This window comes from Camelus dromedarius, chromosome 12 (genome assembly GCF_036321535.1).
Source record: "Camelus dromedarius isolate mCamDro1 chromosome 12, mCamDro1.pat, whole genome shotgun sequence".
Classification (NCBI taxonomy): domain Eukaryota; kingdom Metazoa; phylum Chordata; class Mammalia; order Artiodactyla; family Camelidae; genus Camelus; species Camelus dromedarius.
Window position 1 is genome coordinate 26928914 of NC_087447.1, and position 20267 is coordinate 26949180.

General features: G+C 45.7%; 1 protein-coding gene across 6 annotated transcripts in view; it reads left to right on the plus strand.

Moving 5' to 3' along the window:
• The window catches only part of MPPED2 (metallophosphoesterase domain containing 2), a 162625-nt gene extending 142730 nt beyond the window's left edge, over positions 1-19895 (plus strand). For all 6 annotated transcript variants that reach the window (XM_031459850.2, XM_031459851.2, XM_064492482.1 and 3 more), the window contains 3 exons: positions 12456-12571; positions 15772-15885; positions 18483-19895. In XM_031459850.2, the coding sequence (XP_031315710.1) occupies positions 12456-12571; positions 15772-15885; positions 18483-18601 (349 nt within the window). In that variant the 3' untranslated portion in view covers positions 18602-19895. The remainder of the gene's footprint in view (positions 1-12455; positions 12572-15771; positions 15886-18482) is intronic.
• The last annotated feature ends 372 nt before the right edge of the window (positions 19896-20267 follow it).

Consider the following 20267-nt stretch of genomic DNA (forward strand, 5'->3'; position numbering starts at 1 on the left):
ATGTATTTTGTTTAGTTCAGTATATCTAAAATGTTATCACTGAACCATGTAACCAGTATAAAAATTATGATATTTCTCCCTTCTTTGTTTGGGTGAAGTGTCCAAAATCCAGCGTGTATTTCACACTCACGGTGCATCTCAGTTCAGACTAGCGCCTCTCCGGTGCTCAGCAGCCCCATAGTGGCCGCTGTATTTGGCAGCACAGGTCTGTGAGCTATATCAGCCAGTATTTTCAGGTGGCCTTTGTTTTTTCAAAACCCAAACCTTCACCTGTTTTGCCCATATTCTAACTTCCGATCACACCATCTTATCTGGGTCACTCCCTTGGGCATTTATTCTAAACTCTTCTTGCTTTTCTCATTATTATGACTATCATCTTGACATCTCTTGTGTCCCGCGCTGTGCTAGATCTCGGGGACCCCAGTATAAATAGGACATGGCTCACAATCCGTCGGGGAGTGTAGACGTGTTCATAGCACAGCTTTGACTCATGTGCTTGTTGGAATAAGGTAGGAAATAAGTTAACACACACATGTACACACACAAGCCGGGAATAATTCAGAGTCTGAGAAGTCCCACAAATGACGGTTAAACAAAGTGCCAAGGGGATCAGGGAAAGCCTCTTAGGGAAAATATGAGCTGAACCGTCAGGGCTCAGTAGAATTTTAATGGGCAGAGCTCAGGGGGAACAGGTTTGCCTGTGACCATCTCGTTATCCCAACCAGATGGCAGGTTGGGATGGTCTTGCATTGTATTTAGATCCCCGGAGGCCGTGCCAGAGCCTTGCAGTGGAAGGTGCTCTGTTATTGTTTGCTGAGCCCAATTAATAATATATGGTCAGCTGGCACAGGGGCAGGAGGCACTGGGGTCTGTCTGCTCGCCTTAACCTCTGAATTGAAGGGGCAGCTTAAGGTTCTCAGTCATTCTTCTGACTGTGTGTGCTGCCAGTTTACAGCCACCATTTTCTCACTTTACTAAATGCGTCTGGACTGAAACTGGTCGTTTAGAGCCAAAATGGTAAATAAATGGAGGCCAGCACTTTAACTTACATCTGACCTACTTGTCACTTATTCTGGCTCCTCTGAGCTTTTCAAATGGCACAAACAGGCAACACGGACAGCCAGCGACATGGGAATTAGAAGACGCTTCATCAAAAGGCACTTTGTGTGTAGTTGCAACTCGTTTACACAGTCATTTGTTTGACAAGCTCGCAAGTTTCATAGGAGTTGTTAACCCCCTTCCACGGTTAAGGAAGCAAGAGATCAAGGAGGTAACTTGCTCAAAATTATGTAGGAAATAAGGTGGAAGAACCAAGACCAGCACCCATGTCTTCTAGGGTCCAGTCAGTGCCTTCCTGTTCATTATCCGAAACTGGTCCCCCTGTATCCAGAGGCTCATTGCTTTGAGAGAGATCCACTCAGTTCTTTGGTATCTACATTCTAAATCTGAGAGATGGTGAAAGAAGGTTAGACTCTATGGGGGTATGAAGAAGATAATTAGGGGACAAAACCCAAAGGGTTGGTGATAATAACATTAACGTTCATAGGAATGATGACCACAGAAGCTAACATCAAATCCCCACTATAGGGCAAACTCACTGCTAAATGCATCACATATATGATCACGTCCAGTCCTCACAACAAACCTGTGTGGTTGGTCCTGTTATCTCCACCGTGTAGATGAGAAAACTGAGATCGGACAGCTGAACTTGTCCAAGGTCACATTGCTGAGTGGAAAGCAGTCAGAATTTGAACCCAGACCTGTTTAACTTTTCACCCTGCATATGAAATCATTGGACTACAGAATGATGTCCACGCCACCTCAGCTCTAGGTGGCCTGGGGAAAATACTAAAATTCCTATTTACACTGTTTTCTATATAATTAATACCTTGCCCACCACTTGGGGTTATTGTGAGCTAATGAATGTGAGAATGATTTGTAACAAGTAAAGTGCTATGCAGTTATATAATGTTGTCTACAGTTAAACTGCAATTCATCAGTGAAATGGAAGATGAATTACCACCAGCAGACTGATGCCTAGCACGTAGCAGGTGCTCAGTAAATATGTACTGAATTATTTGGATGAAGAAAAGACTCTGCTGCTCAAGACTCCTTTCTGTCCCCACAAATGGCAGTGGGGAGGGGAAAGAAAGAAGGCAAGCCCTACGTCAGCTTCCTGAGCTCATCCCCCAGATCCACCAATGTCTTCATGCAGTAGAAGAAACTGCAAATCTCTCCAGCCACACTCAACTTTCATTTGGCTGTATAGAGATTTTTACGCTGGATACATTTTTTCCACATGATACATGGTCAGTATAGAAAAAGTAGAAAATAATAGACAAATAGAAGGAGAGGGAAAAAAATCACCCCTATTCTCCTCCCACCCCCGATAACCATTCAGCATCTTGGTCTGCTTCTTTTTTCTAAGCATGTCTTACATACTTGGGTTCATGCTGAGCTGGCACATTAATACTTGGCTTTTCCACAGGCCATCAAGGAATGCACATTTTCTCATGAAGTCACAAACTCTTCATGGACTCTCATTCTTAGTTCAGTTCAATGACAAATTCGTAAGCATCTGCTCTGCACCAGGTGCTTGGAACATGGTGGTGAATCAGACCAAAGTCATGGAACATCAAATCCTCCTTGTTACGTTTAATGAATGGCTGCCTAGTATTCCATGGTCCACTTATCACTTACTCTCTTTGGGTCTACTTTTTCCAGGTTGTCTTTCTTACCAGTGCAGTGCACCCTGGATATATGCCCCTGGTGCCCTCAAATATGAAATTGCATAAAAAGAAACCAGTATTAGCAAAATAAATGTGTAATGACACACAGCCACACAGGTACACTCTGAACTCAACTCAACATAATAAAATATTGTATTATCCTTTCTTGTGGGGCAGATATCTCATCAGTCCATCCCTGCCTGTTAGCATCCATTCTTAAGGGTTCACTGTGTAACAAGACAAAATCCAGCTAACCCTGAGCCCCACCTTGCCTCTATTTCTTACTCCTCTGGGAAAGCTAAGTTAGAAAAATTCTCTTCTGGTTAGGTTTCTGTGACATGTCTACAGGTAGGAAGGGGCAGGGTGGGGGAGTAGGGGTGGGTGGCAGGTGTTCTCCGCCAAGTTTGCTGAGTACCTGGCAATCTTTCCGCCTCCTCCCTGTCCTGTTCATCTTGTGCTTTGGAGCCAGCCAGGCATGTGACACACACGCCCCTCGCAGGCTCATTGTCTAGTGGGATGTGGTTCTGTGGTCCTGGGGTTAGCTGCAGAGCCTTCTTAAGGAGTGTGCAGGAGGAGGTGGAAGGAGAACCCGCACCTCCCGCCGAAGTCCTGCCAGCTGTACCCCAGGTCACTACCTGGCCAGTCTGCCCTTGGAATTGCTGGGTTAATTCTCAGATCATTCTGATGGTCCCCAAGCTCCTTGGAAATTAAGTTACTTAGAAATAAAGGCCACTATTTAAAGACTTCTGTCCAGGGGTACTTTTCTACCTATAATATGGCGAGCTGTGGATTTATCCTGGAAACTGTATTCAATTTCGTATTCCCAGCAACTGCCTTGCCAGAACCTGGCTCATAATAGGCATCTAGGTCATGTCTGTTGAATGATTAAATGCCCCGGAAGGACCATACCGATCCCATCCTCCGGGCTTCCAACTCAGGACCTATGCACTTCCTGAAGAAAGGGACTCAGACTTACCATCCACGACTCCTTATGGCCAGGCTTAGTGCCTGGCACATCCTAGACTTTCAGAAACCTTAGGTGAACAAAGTGCATGCTGGATACATATACAATGGAATATTTTTCAGCAATAAGAAGGAATGAATTTCTGACAGTGCTGCAGCATGGATGAACCTTGAACATACTATGCTAAGCAAAATAAGCCAAACCCAAAAAGACAGATGTGGGAAGGTGGGGCACCTGGAGGAGTCAGATTCATGGAGATGGGCTGGGGGAGGGAGAGATGGGGAGCTGTTGTTAATGAGGACAGAGCTTCTATCCCAGCTGATGGAAAAGTTCGAGAGATGGACAGCAGTGATGGTTGTGCAACACTGAATGTACTGAATGCCACCAAATTATACACTTAAAAGTGGTTAGAATATTAAATTTTATGTTACACACATTTTACCACAATAAAAATTACTGGAGGAAAAGATGAATACTGCTTTTGTTTTTTAATTCTCTCTGTCCATCGAGCCTCCCTTTTTCTTTCAGTCTTGGCTGTGATGTCCCTCTTTGAGGAATCTCTCCTGCTGGGGCTTAGAGATCAGTCAGGGCAAGTTCCACTGGGGGCTGCTCCGTTCAAGGCCTGTCCTCTGGTCAGGGCGCCCTGATACATGGTCCTCTGATCTCCTTGGCCACGTCTGCAAGCACCACCGCATAACGCCAAGTCCACTTCACCTGCCCGCCAAGGCAGAAGTCCTGCCACGGTCTTTCCTCTCCCTTGTCAGGCTCTTTGTATGGTGGACGGGAATGGATTCCCTCACAGCCCTATGGGAGGGAAATGGATTGAAAAATCTTCCTCTTCCTGCTGTGAACTTGTTTATAAGATTAAAGACAGGTTTGCTTGGGAGGGCCAGGCAGATGCTGTAAGATTATTTTTAATAATTCAGGGCACACCAAGTTCAAAAACAGGTCACAGTGATTTTTATTTTTTCTTGGTTCCTAAAGCAAACAATGCTTACACATCTCCTTTCCAGCAGGACAGAGGAAAATGGGTAACGGAGGCTTGATTCTGACGCTTGCTCCTTATTAGTTATAAAAAGGGCACACCGTTGACGTGTTTGTGAAGACCCTGGTGTGTGCTGCCTTGGTTTACAAAGCACCTGTTTGTAGCTCACGGGCCTCAGGTGACTACTCGGGTGTGATCTGTTCCTGTCCTGTCTATGGCAGCAGACCACGTTATTCACCCAGGCCTGCCCTTTGTCAGAACAATATCTCTTTTCATCCCAAGAACCTCGTAAGGAAAGACCAAGCTACAGAGTCCCAGTGACATGACGGGGCTAGACAGCTGGTACGAGCGAAGCCGGCTCTGCCCTTTGGAGGCAGCTGAGCCCGTGGTTTGGGCGAGGTGGGCTTCCCAGGCAGCTGCCCGGGGTGTCAGCCTGGCCCTGAAGTTCAGCTTTCCGCCCCTCTCCTGGTCATGTCAGTTGCCGTGTGCGTCTCTTTGCTGCACAAGAGGTGAAGTTCTTCCATGGGCTAATGCGAGACATCGTCCTAATTGCATGGAAGAGTAACTTCCAGGCTGCCAAGTGGAGGGACTTGGGGAGGGAGAAGGCTGGCTTCTTAAACAAACTCTAGAGCTACAAAGAGCAAAGGAGGCCAGGGAGGGGAGTGGGGCAGGTGTCTGCCTTTCATCTGGATAGTCAGGATGACACATCTGGTGCCAGGGAAACTGCTATTTCTAACTGACGGGAAGCTTTGCAGTCGAGGGAGGGCTGAGCTGTCAGGTGAGCCAGAGATCAAGAATTATCATGACAGCTTCATGGCATGTGAAAGGCGCTGTGAAGTGCGGTGTGATTTTAACCAGCGGTGGTTAAATTAGCTTCCCTCGGACCTGGTGTGATGTGCAGCCGAAGAGGGGCCGATGGCGGCTGGGAATGCCCGGCCCCGAGGAGGTAGCAGCCCTGAAGCACCACCATTTAGAAAAGAAAGGGGATGTGAAAACGGGCTCCCGGTTTCTGAGTTTTGCTTCACAGAGGTGCCAGGCGGCGGTGATGGCTTTAATTAGAAGCGTGTCGATTCCCCCAGTGAACTTTCTGAGCCCCCTGTTATAAATATTCCGAGGACCCAAAGCAATCCCCTTCCTTGAACTTCCCCAATTTAAAATCCTGTCAAAATCTAGCCACCTGTACTTGCCAGCTAAGCAGCCTTGACTAACCGTTTTGCCCTGTGCGCTCACATTCCATGGGATTGTCTATGCAAGACTGAGCCGGCCAGCGGGCGAGGGAGGGAGGGAGAGCCTTTCTGAAAAACTTCCACTCAAAAGGGAGCTGAGGAAGTGCCTTTTAATAAGTAATCAGCCAGAGGAAACCAGGCTCTATCTAGCCATCTAGTAATGCTTGCCTGTGCACTGGGGACTTTTCCAAAGTCTGGAGCAGCAGGGTCTATGATTTGATGAGCCGTGGCTTGGGAAATTCTAGAGAGGAAAAAAAATAACATGAGCAATTGTGTGTGTGTGTGTGTGTGTGTGTGTGTGTGTGTGTGTACACATGTGTATATGTACACACACACACACACACTGCCAGTTTTTATCATCTATAAATTAAAAGCTGCACATTACTACTCTGTGGCTGTACTCTGCCAAAGATTTTACATAAAGTATCTCCTTGTCTCATTTTATCCACATAGGCAGATATTCTGTTTCTTTTTGAAAGATGAGGAGACAGGGACTTAGAGAAGCCAGTAAGGAGCAGGCCTGGGGCTTGAACATGTGTCTGTTTGACTCCATAATCCATATTCATACCCACTGTCTCCAAAACAAGAATGGCTAACTTGTACAAAACCCCAGGTTCTCATAGTTTCAGGTGGCACAGCTCTGAATGAAATCTGGGTGTTCCGTGAGCTTGCACCTTTTCCCTTCACCGCTTTCATGCAGAATCCCAGCAGAGCCCACCTAGGGCTTCCAAGCCCTCATCTCTGCAGGAGGCACCTAGAAGACTGTATTCAAAGAATCCCAAGTCTTTGTGATGCAGCCTCCCACGACCCATGGCCCAAGGGGAATTTGTTGGCAATGACTTACACCAGGGCACTGAACCTGAGGACCCCACCTGAGCTGAATAAGTCAAAACTTCTCAGGGTCAAATCCTGCTTTCCTGGGGTGCACCCTGCCCCCACCGAAGTCGGAGGGGGAGTGAACAGCCATTCACCTGTCCAAACCTGGGATTTATGTTCCGGCAGCTCCCTTCCGCCCACACCGCAGCATTGTGTATGGCAAACACAGATGACCTCTGCAGCGGTTTCATCTCGTCGTGCTTCCATACAGCAGACCTGTTTTGTATTGACATTGTTCGGAACGGGTTCTGCCCAGGTGAACTCCCTTTTTACCTGCCCTGGACTCTCAGCCCAGAGAGGCCAAGTGCCTCTAATTCTGAGAGCAAGGGGGAGGGTGCCTTGAAAGCACCCGCAGCTTCCTTCCATCTGAGTCTTCGGTCCATTGGCTTCAGGCAGCTGAAGTGCTCCCCTTCTTTCCAGGACTTTCTAATTCCTGTCTGGGAGGGGCGGCCGTGGGCTCCGATTGGCCCGACTGGCAATAGGGTGCTTTGTGGGACATTTTCTTACAAGTTGGTTCCCATGTGGCATTTGTTAGTCACAGCTAATTATTAAGTCCTTGGCCGAGGCCGTAGACATTGTTCCCTAGGATTCCTCCCTCCTCCTCCTCCTCTTTCCCCCCTCGCTTCCCCATTGCTACAAAACAAAACTCATTGTGGGGCTCTGGAGGTTGGCTGTGCACACATTTTCCAGTGAATCCCTGATGGGCTCACAGCTTGGGGTTTCATGTTTCAAGTTGAAACTCAACTGGATAAAGCATTATTCATTGATGCTGACACGTATGGTCTCTGCTCTGTGCTGTTCTTTCTCTTACACTGGACTCGGTCCCTTACAGGCAGTTTAAGTAATTCGTTGAGGGCAATTCGCAGCATTTACTCAGAACATTGATAGTCCTGCACAGAATGATAGAATTCGAAGATTTCTAGACCATGGAAAGATCATCAAGTGCCAGGTTTTTGCCAGCTGTGCTCAGAGGCATAGGTCAGAAAGGAGGAGGGGGCTGAGTGAGTGAGCAGGTTCCCAGCCCCTTCCTCCCCATCCCCCAGCAAGAGCGCCCTGGCATGTCCCTGCTTTGGATCGGGGGCTTCTGCATAAGATGTCTGCAGCCTAAAAGCATTCCTGAACTCCTGTAATCGCATCCACCCACTCATTCATTGCTCAGGTAAGGAAACCGGCCCACTGAGGTCCTTCTCTTATCTAAGGGTCCTGCGAGTTAGTGAAGTGATGCCAGAATGTGAATTAGCATGGTGGTCTCCCACCTCTCTATGCCCCATTTATTATGCCATATGGGGATAATTCTGGAGCCCCTCGTGGGCTGCTTTTCCCATTTCCTGGTCACTGTCTTAAGGAAAAAGCCTTATGTGGAGGATCTAGAGGAACAGAAAGCACCTCAGAAAAGCCATACCAGTATTGTTGAGGTCACCTAACATTTGCATTAAGGGTCTCCTCCATCACCCAGTGCCATGGCACCTGCTGGAGTTGCACAGTGCACAGCCTAAGAGGCTGTATGGTTCAGTCCTGTTTACTTTATGAATGTTGAGAGCCAAAACCAAAATTGGGCTGGAATATTTTAGTTTGGCCTTGTGCAAAGAAGGAACATGGGCTTTGGAGTCAGCAGATCTGGGTTCAGATCTTGTCTCCATTACTTACCAATCCCGAAAACATGAACAAACTACTTGATGTCACGGATTTTCAGGCTTTCTATCTAAAAACAGAATGGCTAATACCCAGCTCAAGGATTGTTACGAGGAATTAAACGTAATAGTCTGTGTAAAACCAAACTCCGACGAAGAGCATCTCAGGGACTTGATAAATGTTCATTTTCCTATAACTTAACCTCTCTCTCGTTCTCACACACATACAGGTTGAAGTCAGAATAAAAGCCCAACATTTTCAAAGTTTACCCTTAACTTGGAAACGTCTGGATTTTGTCACAAGCTTAACATTGACCAAATAAAAGTTAAGGTATCTGTAGACCATGGGCCTGTTTTAATCTTTTACAGAGCACTTGTAAAACTGAGCATTTCCTGAGAGGGGATAGGGCTGTGGGTTTCCAAAAGAAAATTCTGCGGCTGGAAACGGGAAAGAGTGAAAAAGTTAAGTCCTGTTTGTTTGACTCTGGAAGCCCCCAGGATATCCTGGGGGTTCCAAGGCTGGCTGCTCTCGGACAGACTCTGGCAGTGAAATCAGAGCCCCTCATTGTACCAACTACTTGGGTGTGCTTGGGACTCTTTCCAACCCTTCTTTATTCGCCATTCAGGCGGGAACCATAGGCCCAGAAGCTTGTTTTCAAAATCTAGGAAAACAGATGTTTTTGCTTATTTTTCTCTCTCTCATGCCAGAACGCTCACTGAGTTTTCATTGGATTCTGAACTGGGCATTTTTTTTTCTTTTTACTCTTACAACAAATCTTGGGAACGGGGGTTATTATTGTAACATAAAGGGGAGAGATGGACATTCCAAACTGGGAAAGCTCTATTTTAGACTCGAATGAAAATGCTTAAGATCCTGAAGGCAGGAAGTCCTCGGAGGTGAGAGAGAATAAGGCTGACCCCTTGAGCGCGGAAGGAGTCTACCTGGCGTCACCCCCAGGCAACGCGGGGTCCATCCCTGAAGGACTGGGGTGAAGGGTGAGCACAGCCTTTTCCTTGGAAGAAACCTGAAGCACTGCGTTTAGCTGAGCAAGAAGACAGTGCGGCTGTGGGAGAGCTGTGCTGATGGACAGATGCCGGGTACCTGGCGAGGGTCAGGCCATTCACAGTCCCGCTGTTTTGTTACCTGCCCAGAGAGCTCAGGTGTTGTGTTCATTTTCCGTTGCTGCTGTAACAGGTCACCACCAATTTAGTGGCATATAACAACCCATATTTATTACCTCACGTTCTGTTGGTCAGAAGTCTGACGGGGGTCCCTCTAGGCTGAGATCCAGGTGTCGGCAGGGCTGCATTCCTTTCTGGAGGCCCTTCTGGTGCGTTTGTTTTCTCTCCTTACCTCTTCCCGCTTCTCGCAGCTGCCCACACTCCTTGGCTTGTGCTCCTCTTCCTTCTTCTTCAAAGTCAGCAACAGCAGGTGGGGCCTCTCTTACGTGGCATGGCTCCAATCTCCTCTTCTGCCTCCCTTGCCCACTTTAAGGGACCCTTGTGGTTCCACTGGGCCCACCTCGGTAATCCAGGAGAATCTCCCTCATTTAAGGTCAACTGATTAGCTCCTGAACTCCACTGGCAACCTTTTGATCCCCCTTTGCCATGTAAGGAAATATATTTATAAGTTCAAGGGAACAGGACATGGACCTCTTGGGCATCTTGGGGGGTGGGTAATTGTTGCCTACGGTAGATACATAGGTCATGTCTACCCTGAATGTAATAACTGTGTATGTTAGGACTCTTGCAGTTGCAAGAAACAGGATCGAACTCAAGCTAACAAGAAGAAAAGGGTTTTGCTGGCTTATATGCTTGGAAGGGAAACACAATTTGCTTCAGGCACAGCTGGCTCCCCACGCCCAACAAGGTCATCAGGGCACTCTGTTCTTTGCGATGGTTTGCTTCTCAGGCACAGGCTGTCTGCATCGTGGCTAAGCTAGCTCCTAGGCACTGGCAGGCTTACGTAGCTCTCAAGACTCAGGGTCCCAGAGAGGAAACCATAACTTCTTTTTAGGTAGCACCAACAAAATCCTGAGGGTGACTCTCACTGGTCCAGCTTGAGTCATGTGTATCTCCCTAGACTACTTGCTGTTCCGGGAGAGGCAGTACGTGCTTCCCTCTAGAGCAGGGATGAGTCCGCCTTACCAGAGCCCAGGGAGGGAAAGGTACTGCAGAAGAAATTGTTTCCAAAAGAGGGGGAATGAGCTGGGCAGGCAGGACCCGTGGGTTTGCGCTCCAGCGTCTTATGGCTGGATTTCAGAGCCGTGCAATTGATGTATTATTCCAGTTCAGTGCTCCTTTGACTTCAAGCAGTAAGACTCTCAAACTTGAAAGAGTACAGAAGAGGGCTCCCTCAGGGCAAGCAGTAAGTTAATTCAGGTAATACGTAAGAGGTCTAAAAAGAGGAATTGCATGGTGGTTAAGGTCTGGGTTCGGGGACCCAACTGATTGGGTTTATGTCCAGTTTATCGGTTGTGTTTACTTGATGTCTCTGTGCCTCGGTTTCCTCATCTGTAAAATGTGGTTAATAATAGTACCCGCCCCATGAGCTTGTTGTGAGGTTTAAATGTGTTAATACAAATAATGTGCTTAGACTCGTACCTTGAATAAACACTCAAATAATAGCTTTAATGATGATTATTATTATTACATTGCTATGGTTATTACAAGTAGGTTTCCCAAGGATGACTTAGGGACTTAGAAAGTGGTTAGGAATCAAGTCAGATGCTTCCCTGGTTTCTCTTTTTCTAGCTGAGGTCACAGTCTCTGACCTCTGGAACTTACTCTCTCAACCACCTCAGTGGGAACTGAGGCTCTCGCCTGTAACGTGGATTTCAGGCGCCATCCTTCCATCTCTGGCCTTGACTGTACATGTCCACACCAGATGAATGCTGGTCAGTGTTTCTGAGGGCAGAGTCTCCAGGGACTGATTAGTCTGGCCCCTGATCGGCTGTAGATAGTAAATGCCCCCTGTTTGATTAGCTGTGACAGACCGGGTGCCCTGGTGCACAGGGTTACCTCTCAGTAGGCATGGCAGGGGCATGAAGGGAAGAGTTGGGCTTAGGCGGAAATTTAACCAACTTATAGCAAGTGGGAATTTTCCTACAGAACACAAGAGAGTCAGTTTCAACAAATAATGGTTACATCTGGATGTTTGGGGAGAGGACAGCAGTGGGCACTGTTTCATTCTGGTGTGATTTTAGCCTGTAGTGTTTGTAGAGAGAAATGGATCATTCTCCTGTTATGATAGTGGTGGAGACATTTTCAGCTCCATTAGAAATGCTCATTGGATGGACAAAGACCCCATTCATTTCTACAGGGAGCATCGATCTCAGAAACTCATTCCTGGAGCAGAAGTTCCTGAGAGAATGGAGTACTCACATTCACTGTCAGGAGAGGGGATTCCAGAGGGAGCAGGGGTGTGCCCAGAAATCTTCCCTTTGGTGACAGGAGGAAAATTCCACAGTGGCTTTTTGTTCACTGTGTCCCCTCTTACCTTTCAGAGCCCCCCGTATTTCCTCAGTATTCTCAGTCGGGAATGTTCAGAACATCTCCATGTGCGGAGGGTTTTGCCTTCAGAGCACACACTTGTCCTTTTCTCCAAGGATTTCAGTAAGAATTCTTCTGGTGAAGCAGTTCCACAGTGATAAGGAGGAAGAAAGGGTACTGATGGAATCTCTAAGCTCTCAGGCACTACAGGAAGGGCGGAAAGTCTTTGGATCGGGGCGGGGCATCTTTAGGAAGCACTGAGATTTGGGGGAAGACAAAGCATTGTTAAGGTTTTGATAGAGGTCGGCTGGCAGAGTCTCCACTGTAAAGGCACCTGTGCCCCGTTCTAGTTGAACAATTCGTGGACTCCACGCTTGCTTTCAAATGGATTGGTTTTGAAGCAGTCAACAAAAAAGCATCCTGCTGCCAGGGCCAGCCATCAAAACGAGAAAAGAGTGATGCAAACCGTGGGGGAATGTGCGAGAGAGAAACATTGTAGAGTGGAAATGTGGTTCTGCTGACCTCATACCATGTCCGTTATCTCCCCCAAAGGACCCCGTGGTTTAATGGATGGGGCTTTAACCTCCCCAGAGGCCAGTCCCTGCTGGACAAGTGGAACCTCATCCCCGAGGGCATCGACATACTCATGACACACGGACCTCCTCTAGGTAAGTGAAGCAGAGGTGATCCTTTCGTCACACGTGATGCCTGTTTCCCCAGGCAGGATGAATCATGCTTCAGGGACATAATCAATTTCCTCCAAAGGAAAAAAAAAAGGTGAATACAAAAAGAAAAGTCAGTGTCTTTAAAGAAACCCAGTATAATAATTAAACTCAGCAGTTCTGCTGGGCTTACAGGTGTTCCTAAAATTGCATTTTTTGATTTAGTCAAGTCAGGGAAAATCAAATGAGTATGGAGCACCACAGTCTTTTGAGCTTGATAATGTATTCTAAGAACTGTATTCACCTTGGAGTGAGGGGGGTTGGGTGGGGAGTGGGAGGAAGACACAGACCCCCCCAATCACAGGGCTTTTGAATGGCAATGACATGATGGAAACTCCTGTTCAAAGAAGCTCATTTTCCTTTTCTATATAATAGTGGAACCCAGGAGACCTTTCAAGTATGACATTCGCTAATTATACAAGAAAAGAAACCCCTTTTTTTAGCTAAGGTGTTAAGGACTTATGGTGAACTTTACTTAAAGATACCCATCTTACAGATGCAATGAGCCTGCACTCAGCATTCAAAGCTGCCTTCAGTTATCCAGACTACGGGTCAGAAGATGGTTATTTGATTTATATAATTATCTTCTAATTATTCGTGAGCTTGTTTGCGGTTTGGGTTAGCCACAGAACATTATTCTGACAGGACTACCACCTGGGTCCTTCCGTCTACCAGGTGTCTATGATGCCAGCCCCCTTCCTTGTCAAACTAAGGCATGCCCAGGCAATTCAGATGCTTCACTTTTAGTAAGAGAGTCTTCCTTTTTTTTTTTTTAATTGTGTTGAAAACCACGTAACATGACATCTCTTCTCTTAACAAATTGTTAAATGTGCAGTACTAGCAGAGTTCTTCATCATCTTGGTTTGGAGAGAGGGGGAAAACACTCAATACAGAAATAAATGATTTTCACAATTTTTTCCTGTGGTTTGGGGTTGCTACCCATGCCAGTTCTCTCCTCTGTCAGCCTGAAAAAACAAACAAACAAACAAAAAACCTAACACCCAACCCCTAATGTGGATTTAATCCTTGCAGATACTTTCCCCTCCACACCACTCCGTGCCGCCTTCCTGCCTTTATCAGGGACGTGCTGTGTGTTTCACACAGAAACAGCGGAAGGGAGGACCAGGGCCAGAGCCATGGTGGCACATTTCAGGGATGGGGAGAAACCAGAGAAGGGGAGCCAGGTCGGTCACAGACGGGGAAGTTGTACAGATCTGCATAAGATCGGCACTTCCTGCCTTTTTCTAGTTTCAGAATCACCCTGACCTTTTTCCCCCCTCCCTCATACTACCCACTCCATACTTTACAAGATTAGACTTATCAGTAAGCTTTATCAAGTCATAATTAATTCATCTCCCTATTTTGCAGTCATTCGAGACTAACTAAATCATTCCATTGCCGGCTAAATATTCTGATCCACACGAGTTACACAGGAGACCCTCCAGAGACCCCATCCCAGCTAGCTGGGTCCTCTCCCTGGGCAGCCTGGTTGGGCGTGGGCATGGTCCCCCTCAGGCTGTTTACTGGGAGGGACTTGGACATCCTCAGCGTGGAAACATATACGAGCCTGAAGTGTTATTTGGAAGATAACTTTGAACACAATGGTTGATTCACAGACTTCACCAAGTCGTTAATTTTGGTACAAAAGCAAGTGGCAGCAGTAGTAGATCTGAATTAGCCTCCAGAGAATTCAGACACCCCTGGAAGTCTTACGAGAGGGAGGCTCCCATCCCGCTGTTTGCAGTGAAGCTGGAGTAATCCGGAGAGGGGCTGTGCACTTAGCCGAGTAAGAGCTACATGCAGGAGTTCCAACTGAAAGGCCAGGCAAAGTTTTCATGAGGTCACGTTGAGCCTTAATCAGTGTTGTTGCTGGGGTTCTTGGGAACATTCTGGACTAGGAGGTGGGGGTGGGCACGAAGCCTGGCCTTGAATTCTGTCCGGCTGGGGAGGGAGCAGTGGCACGTGGGACTTCGCTATTAAGGTGCGAGCGGGACACTTTCTCAGGTGATTACATATGAGATGAGATATTTTCCCTCTTAAAGAAAAACACATGCATGAGAGAATATGGCAGTCACGGTGGGATTAAAGGTTTTCTCCCTCTAATTAGCAAAGTTTTGAAACCCCTGGTTGGATTTTTATTGGGCCCCCAACTTTTATCCGATGTTTATCCTGTAGTCTCTAACCACTCCCCACGTGCCAGCCAACGTGTCTTTATAGAGATGCTAGATCGTCATTTCTACAGTTTTGCCAAACAAAGTGCAAAAAGCTGGTCTGTCCCTTTCTGCCAGGTCACTCCCGAGTGGTAGAAGCCACCTAATGGAGCTGCGGGGTGGACCCCCCGACCACACTTTAGCCTTCTGTCCCCCTGCCCTCTTTGCACCCCATCCTGCCAAGGTGACTGGATTCCATTTGGGCCATAATCATTCAGGGAGCTGACTTTTGCCATAACTGATGTCAATTCTTATGGATTTTCTGCATTAGGCGTAGAACTAAGTGGCTTTTACATAAAGGTAGTCAGTTAGCCCCAGCTCACTGCAGGCCACCATGAGGTCACCAGGGTTGCCCTGTTGCTGAGAGGAGACCGGAGGACAAACTTGGCATTCCCAAGCTTTGATCATCAGGAACCACCAAGGGTTGAGAGCTGATGTGTCTAAAGAGAACAAGGTATCTTGTGGCCAGTTTATAGGCAGCCCCTCCTAGCCCTTTGTACAAGCTTGAAAGTAGTCTGCTGTAAGAGATACAGTAAAAAAAAAAAAAAAAGAGAGAGAGAGAGAGAGAGAAAGAAAGTAACTGAATTGAGGGGAAAAGAGAGATTATAGGACTGCCGGGAATAAATGTCATTGGGCCCATGAAGAAGATTTGAAACCCATGGCTGAATAAATCAAATCCCTTACAGGAAAAAAAAAAAAAATGTTAATTAGCAGGAAGGGAAAAAAATGGAAACCAAAAAAAAAAAAAATTCAAGAACCTCAAGAAGACAAAGTGACGAGTAAAAAGTTCCTTAAAAGCCATTGTGAGCTTTAATGGAGAGGCTAAGATTACAGATAATGTAATAAACCTTCTGTGAGTTACGGCTTCCTGAAAGTCTAAATGAAACCTTACCTGAAGACAGAAAATTAAGCGTATTGATTACATTTTGCCCTTAGGTTTTCGAGACTGGGTTCCAAAGGAGCTTCAGAGAGTGGGCTGCGTGGAGCTTTTAAACACAGTCCAGAGGCGGGTCCGGCCCAAACTCCATGTGTTCGGTGGAATCCATGAAGGTAAGACCAGGAGGAAGGAGTTCACAACATGCTGAGTCATTATCCGTGACCTCGTTTCACAGTGGGGACCTGTTTACACTGGGGATAACTGGAGCAGTGGTTTCCAAACTCTTCTTACCAGTGGGACCCTTCCATGAGGTGACATGTTAGGACAGACACCCACATCCAAAGCTGTAAATATTTTATATGGACCTACTCTCTTTTTAAAGAGAGTGAACAGTAGGAAACCAGGCCTGGCCCACCTTTTGGAAAACCCAGCACTAATCCCAGAGAAATTCAGGAATCTCAGGGCTCTGGTGAAGAATGTTTGATAACCATGGCTGCAGAGCAGCCCTGAAGAAACAAAGGACAGATTTTCTCTTTAAGAGTGTCAGAAGAAATGGCCTGGATTTTAAACTAAATAACTTCTGTGGCCTCTTCCTGCCTATAAATATTGTGCTTCATATGGAAGGCACACGAAGACCCAGGAAGGCAAGACTTTTTCCAGAAAATAACCCCGGACACGCAATGAAAGAGCTGCAGGTAGACATTTCCTTACTCACCTCGGAAAACCGTTTTCGGACTTCTCAGAAGTAGTCAGCACTGTCAGCTCAAGCCGAGGTTAAACAGCATAATTAAATCTCCCCTAAATGGGAATTGGTCCAGTGGCCATTTTCTGCCTTTCAAAAGTAAGCTGGAATCAAGTTCACAGAACCTGAAAGCCTCACGGGAAGCTTCAGGGCTCTAGGTTTGTTATGTTCTGACTTTTTCAAACCGAGGGTAACTGGGCCTTTGGACAGACACGAGGCTTCTGTCAGCAGGCCTTCGGTTTTCTGGCAGTGCAGGCCTCTCTGGTTATAGATCTTGGTGTGCAGTGGGTGCACGGACATGGGCAGCCTCCGTATTCCCTCCAGCTGCTGACTGTTCCCCAGAATTATTTGTGCATCTGCAGGTGAGGTGTTTAGGCCTGGCACAGTAAAAAAAGAGTTTGCTTTTCAAAGCCCACAAATCCAGGGGCTTTCTGGTTAGGCAGGTAATAAACAGCGTATTGAGGATCATCCAACTGAGGCCAGAGAAAACTCAGCTTTCGCCAAGTGCAGGCACGAGCCAAGTGGCTGGAAAAGGGGAGCTGGGGTAGCTCCCCGAGAGTGGATCTCATCTTGCCCTGACTTTGAGCCATACTCTTTGAAAAGGAGGGCACTTCTCTAGGGCATGACACAGGCTGGAGGGGAGCGGGATGGAAGATCATGCCTAAACTGCATTTCTGGGGAGCAGTTATCAGGTCTGAATTCCTGCATCATGCCTGTGAGGTTGCATTTCATCTTTTTTTTTTTTAATCATTAATTAGCTTTAAACTAGCCAGACAATTGGGGAATTCCACTGCAGTCCCAAAATAATAAACTTGCTTAAAAGGGAGGAGATCATATTCAAATAAACTTGTCTCGCTTGTATTCGCTTAAGACAGCTGAAGAGGGCAGAGAGAGGGCAAATACCAACCTCTTGATGGAGAGAGATAACAAGACTTTATGACCCCAGAACTAAACAGTGCACATTTTAAATGCCTCTTTTCTTCTCTTAAGAGATTTTTCCATTGACCCTCATTAAGCTCTCTGCAGGCTGACTTGGAGAAATTTTAGCAAATGGAAGGGGAAAAAAAATCTTATCAGTTATTTCTGTAAGTCCTGATAATTTTTTTTTCACAGACCTATTTTTCTATGCCATAAGAGCCTGATACACACGTAGAATTACAAACTGAATTGCAGAGGCTGTAAGACAAAATACAAGGTATCCAGGGGAATGTGCAAATTTGCAAACGTGCTAAAAATTTCAACACGTTAAAATGCATAAAAGGAACATACGTACCAAATACCCAGAGAAACTTTCTTCACTTTCTTCCAGTGGGTCACAAGAGATTTAGAATGCATATGGGAAGTGTTTTCGCTTGATCCAGTGTCCAGGTAGGCATAGGAAGCAGTGTCCCATGGTGATGTCTCTCCAGATCACTTGGACATTTGATTTCCTGATTCTTTTGAAGGAAACGGAACTCAGCAATTCAAGGAGGAAAAGATCGCTTATTGTTAACTTTCACTGAGGCAGTTTAGAGCTAATTTTATACATAAGGAAGCTAAGCATCCACCTCTCCCAGCTCCCCATGCAAAGCTCATCCCTTTCTCACCAGTCCTGAAGCCCATTTGGGGTTTGGATGATTGGATGCATTTTCCTCTGAGGAGTTTCTTATTGCTACTCATCCACCTTTCTAGAACTCAGTCGTTCATACAGGGCTTTGAAATGAAAACTATACTTTAAAAATAGGGGGGGAAAAAGTTTTTTCTTTATTCTCACTAGTAAAGAAATCACAGCCCCTCCCCGACAAATCTAGTGGTTAAATAAAGAAAAAAGAATCACTTTTCTTTGAGGTAGCAGATGCTCCCTTTTAAGAAATTAAAATCAAATCAGGAGGCAGCTTCTGAAAGCCGTCCCACCTAGGGGAGGCTGCACTGAATTTCATCTCACTGCCCACTGGCAAAGATTTTGTTGTTTTCCTTGTGTGATGGCCCCACGTTGAGTCACGGTCATCGGCATGCATTACAGTAAGTGTGACGCTCTTCTCTCCACAGGGTACGGCATCATGACCGATGGTTACACCACGTACATCAATGCCTCAGCCTGTACCGTCAGCTTTCAACCAACCAACCCTCCAATTATATTTGACCTTCCAAACCCACAGGGCTCCTGAAGCTCTGAACGTCCAAGTGGAATGTGAGGGAAGATCTAAAAACTGCCATTTTTCTAATTATAAACTTACATTCTCTTACTTGTTTATTTCCAGGTCCTGTGAGGTTTTTTTTTTGTTTGTTTGTAAATTGCTGGAACACAGATGATGCTAGAAGTTGTGCTTCTTGTTTTTTCTTTTTTATAAATGGGGCGTCCATTTGGAATCAAAGGAGCATTGTGAATTTGTAAAATGACTTCTCTTTTCTCCAAGGCCACGCCATTGTAAATTGTTAGTGTTCGCCAAAGGACAGCCAAGCTTTCTTTTGCAAAGGTGACAAAAGTCTTATTTTAATATGCTTTAAGCTGAAAAAAAAAAAGAAAAGAAAAAAAAAAAAGAAAGAAACAGGTAGGCAGTGTTTTAAAAAAACCACCCAGATTTGCACAACTGTTGAAGAGTATTGTTTGAAGTATTTTATTTTTTGATGTTTTTGTTGTTGTTATTTTTCTTGGGAATGCTTCTTATTTTGCAGACGTGGCCCGGATGTAGAGCAATCTTTTCAACAAAAGTAGGCGCGGAAAAGACTTCCCTTCACTCTTACTATAAAGAAAGCTGTGTCAAGGGAAGAAAACGGCCCTCCTTTAAAGGATGGCTTAGCTAGTGAGATCCATATTGTGGTTATACAAGGTCTCATTGTTTGTTTGTTCTTTTAAATTATTTTAGCTTTAAAAATATGTAAATGGAATCTGTCAAGAGCAAGTATTTCATGCAGTAAAAAATAAAATGAGAGTGCAGACTCCTTTTTCAATATGGGTTTATATATATATATATAAATATTTTTTGTGTATTATGACTAAGTTAGGAGTTTAATATTGCCAAGGACAGTACAACTGTAAAGGGATGCTTGATAGCAGGGCATCAGAAGTCCGAAGGAACTGACACATTTTCTCAGAACTCAAGGTCTTAAAGAGCTTGAGTTAAATCTAGGTACAGTCGCAGGCGTGTATAGACTTAAATGGATGCAACGGAAGCTAACTAAAATAAGGCTTAGTTGTCCTTTATATTTAAATACCCTGAATTGTCTTCTTACTTCCTACCCGCCCCCCCATTTTGCACTGTGTGTCGATGCAATCTTCGCTAGCACAAAATATTGTCGCTAATAGTCATTTCTGTTTTCCCATTGTAAATGCTGTTGAGCTTTATTCTATTTTATGTTATCTTGTTAATGAAATTTAGGAAAGCAGTTGTTTCTTTAAATTTATTGTGATATTCTATATCTAGCGGCCTTTATATGCAAATAAAACTGCAAGATTTTTAATTCCGTGCTGTTTGGAGGGTTGGCTGGTGGGAGGATCGTGCTTTCGTCTTGGGGAGGGAAGGATTTATTCATATGCAACCTCAGTACTCCCTTTTAGAGGAATTAGGATAAGTGACTTTTTTTTCCCCCAATTTTCAATAAATTTTTATTACCCTCCATTCACAGGCTGGCAGGTAGATCAATAAGGCACTCAGGGTACTCTTTCCTTCCATCACGCTGTCATCTATCTTGCTGTAGATTTTAGAGGGTGAAGATTTCTTCTTCGGCCATGGTAATTTCTACAGGAAACAGGGGCCATGCAGTGGAGGCTGGAGACGCTGTTGTGGGCGTGTGCGTGGTAGTAAGAGGGCAAACGAGTGGGTGATAGAGTAA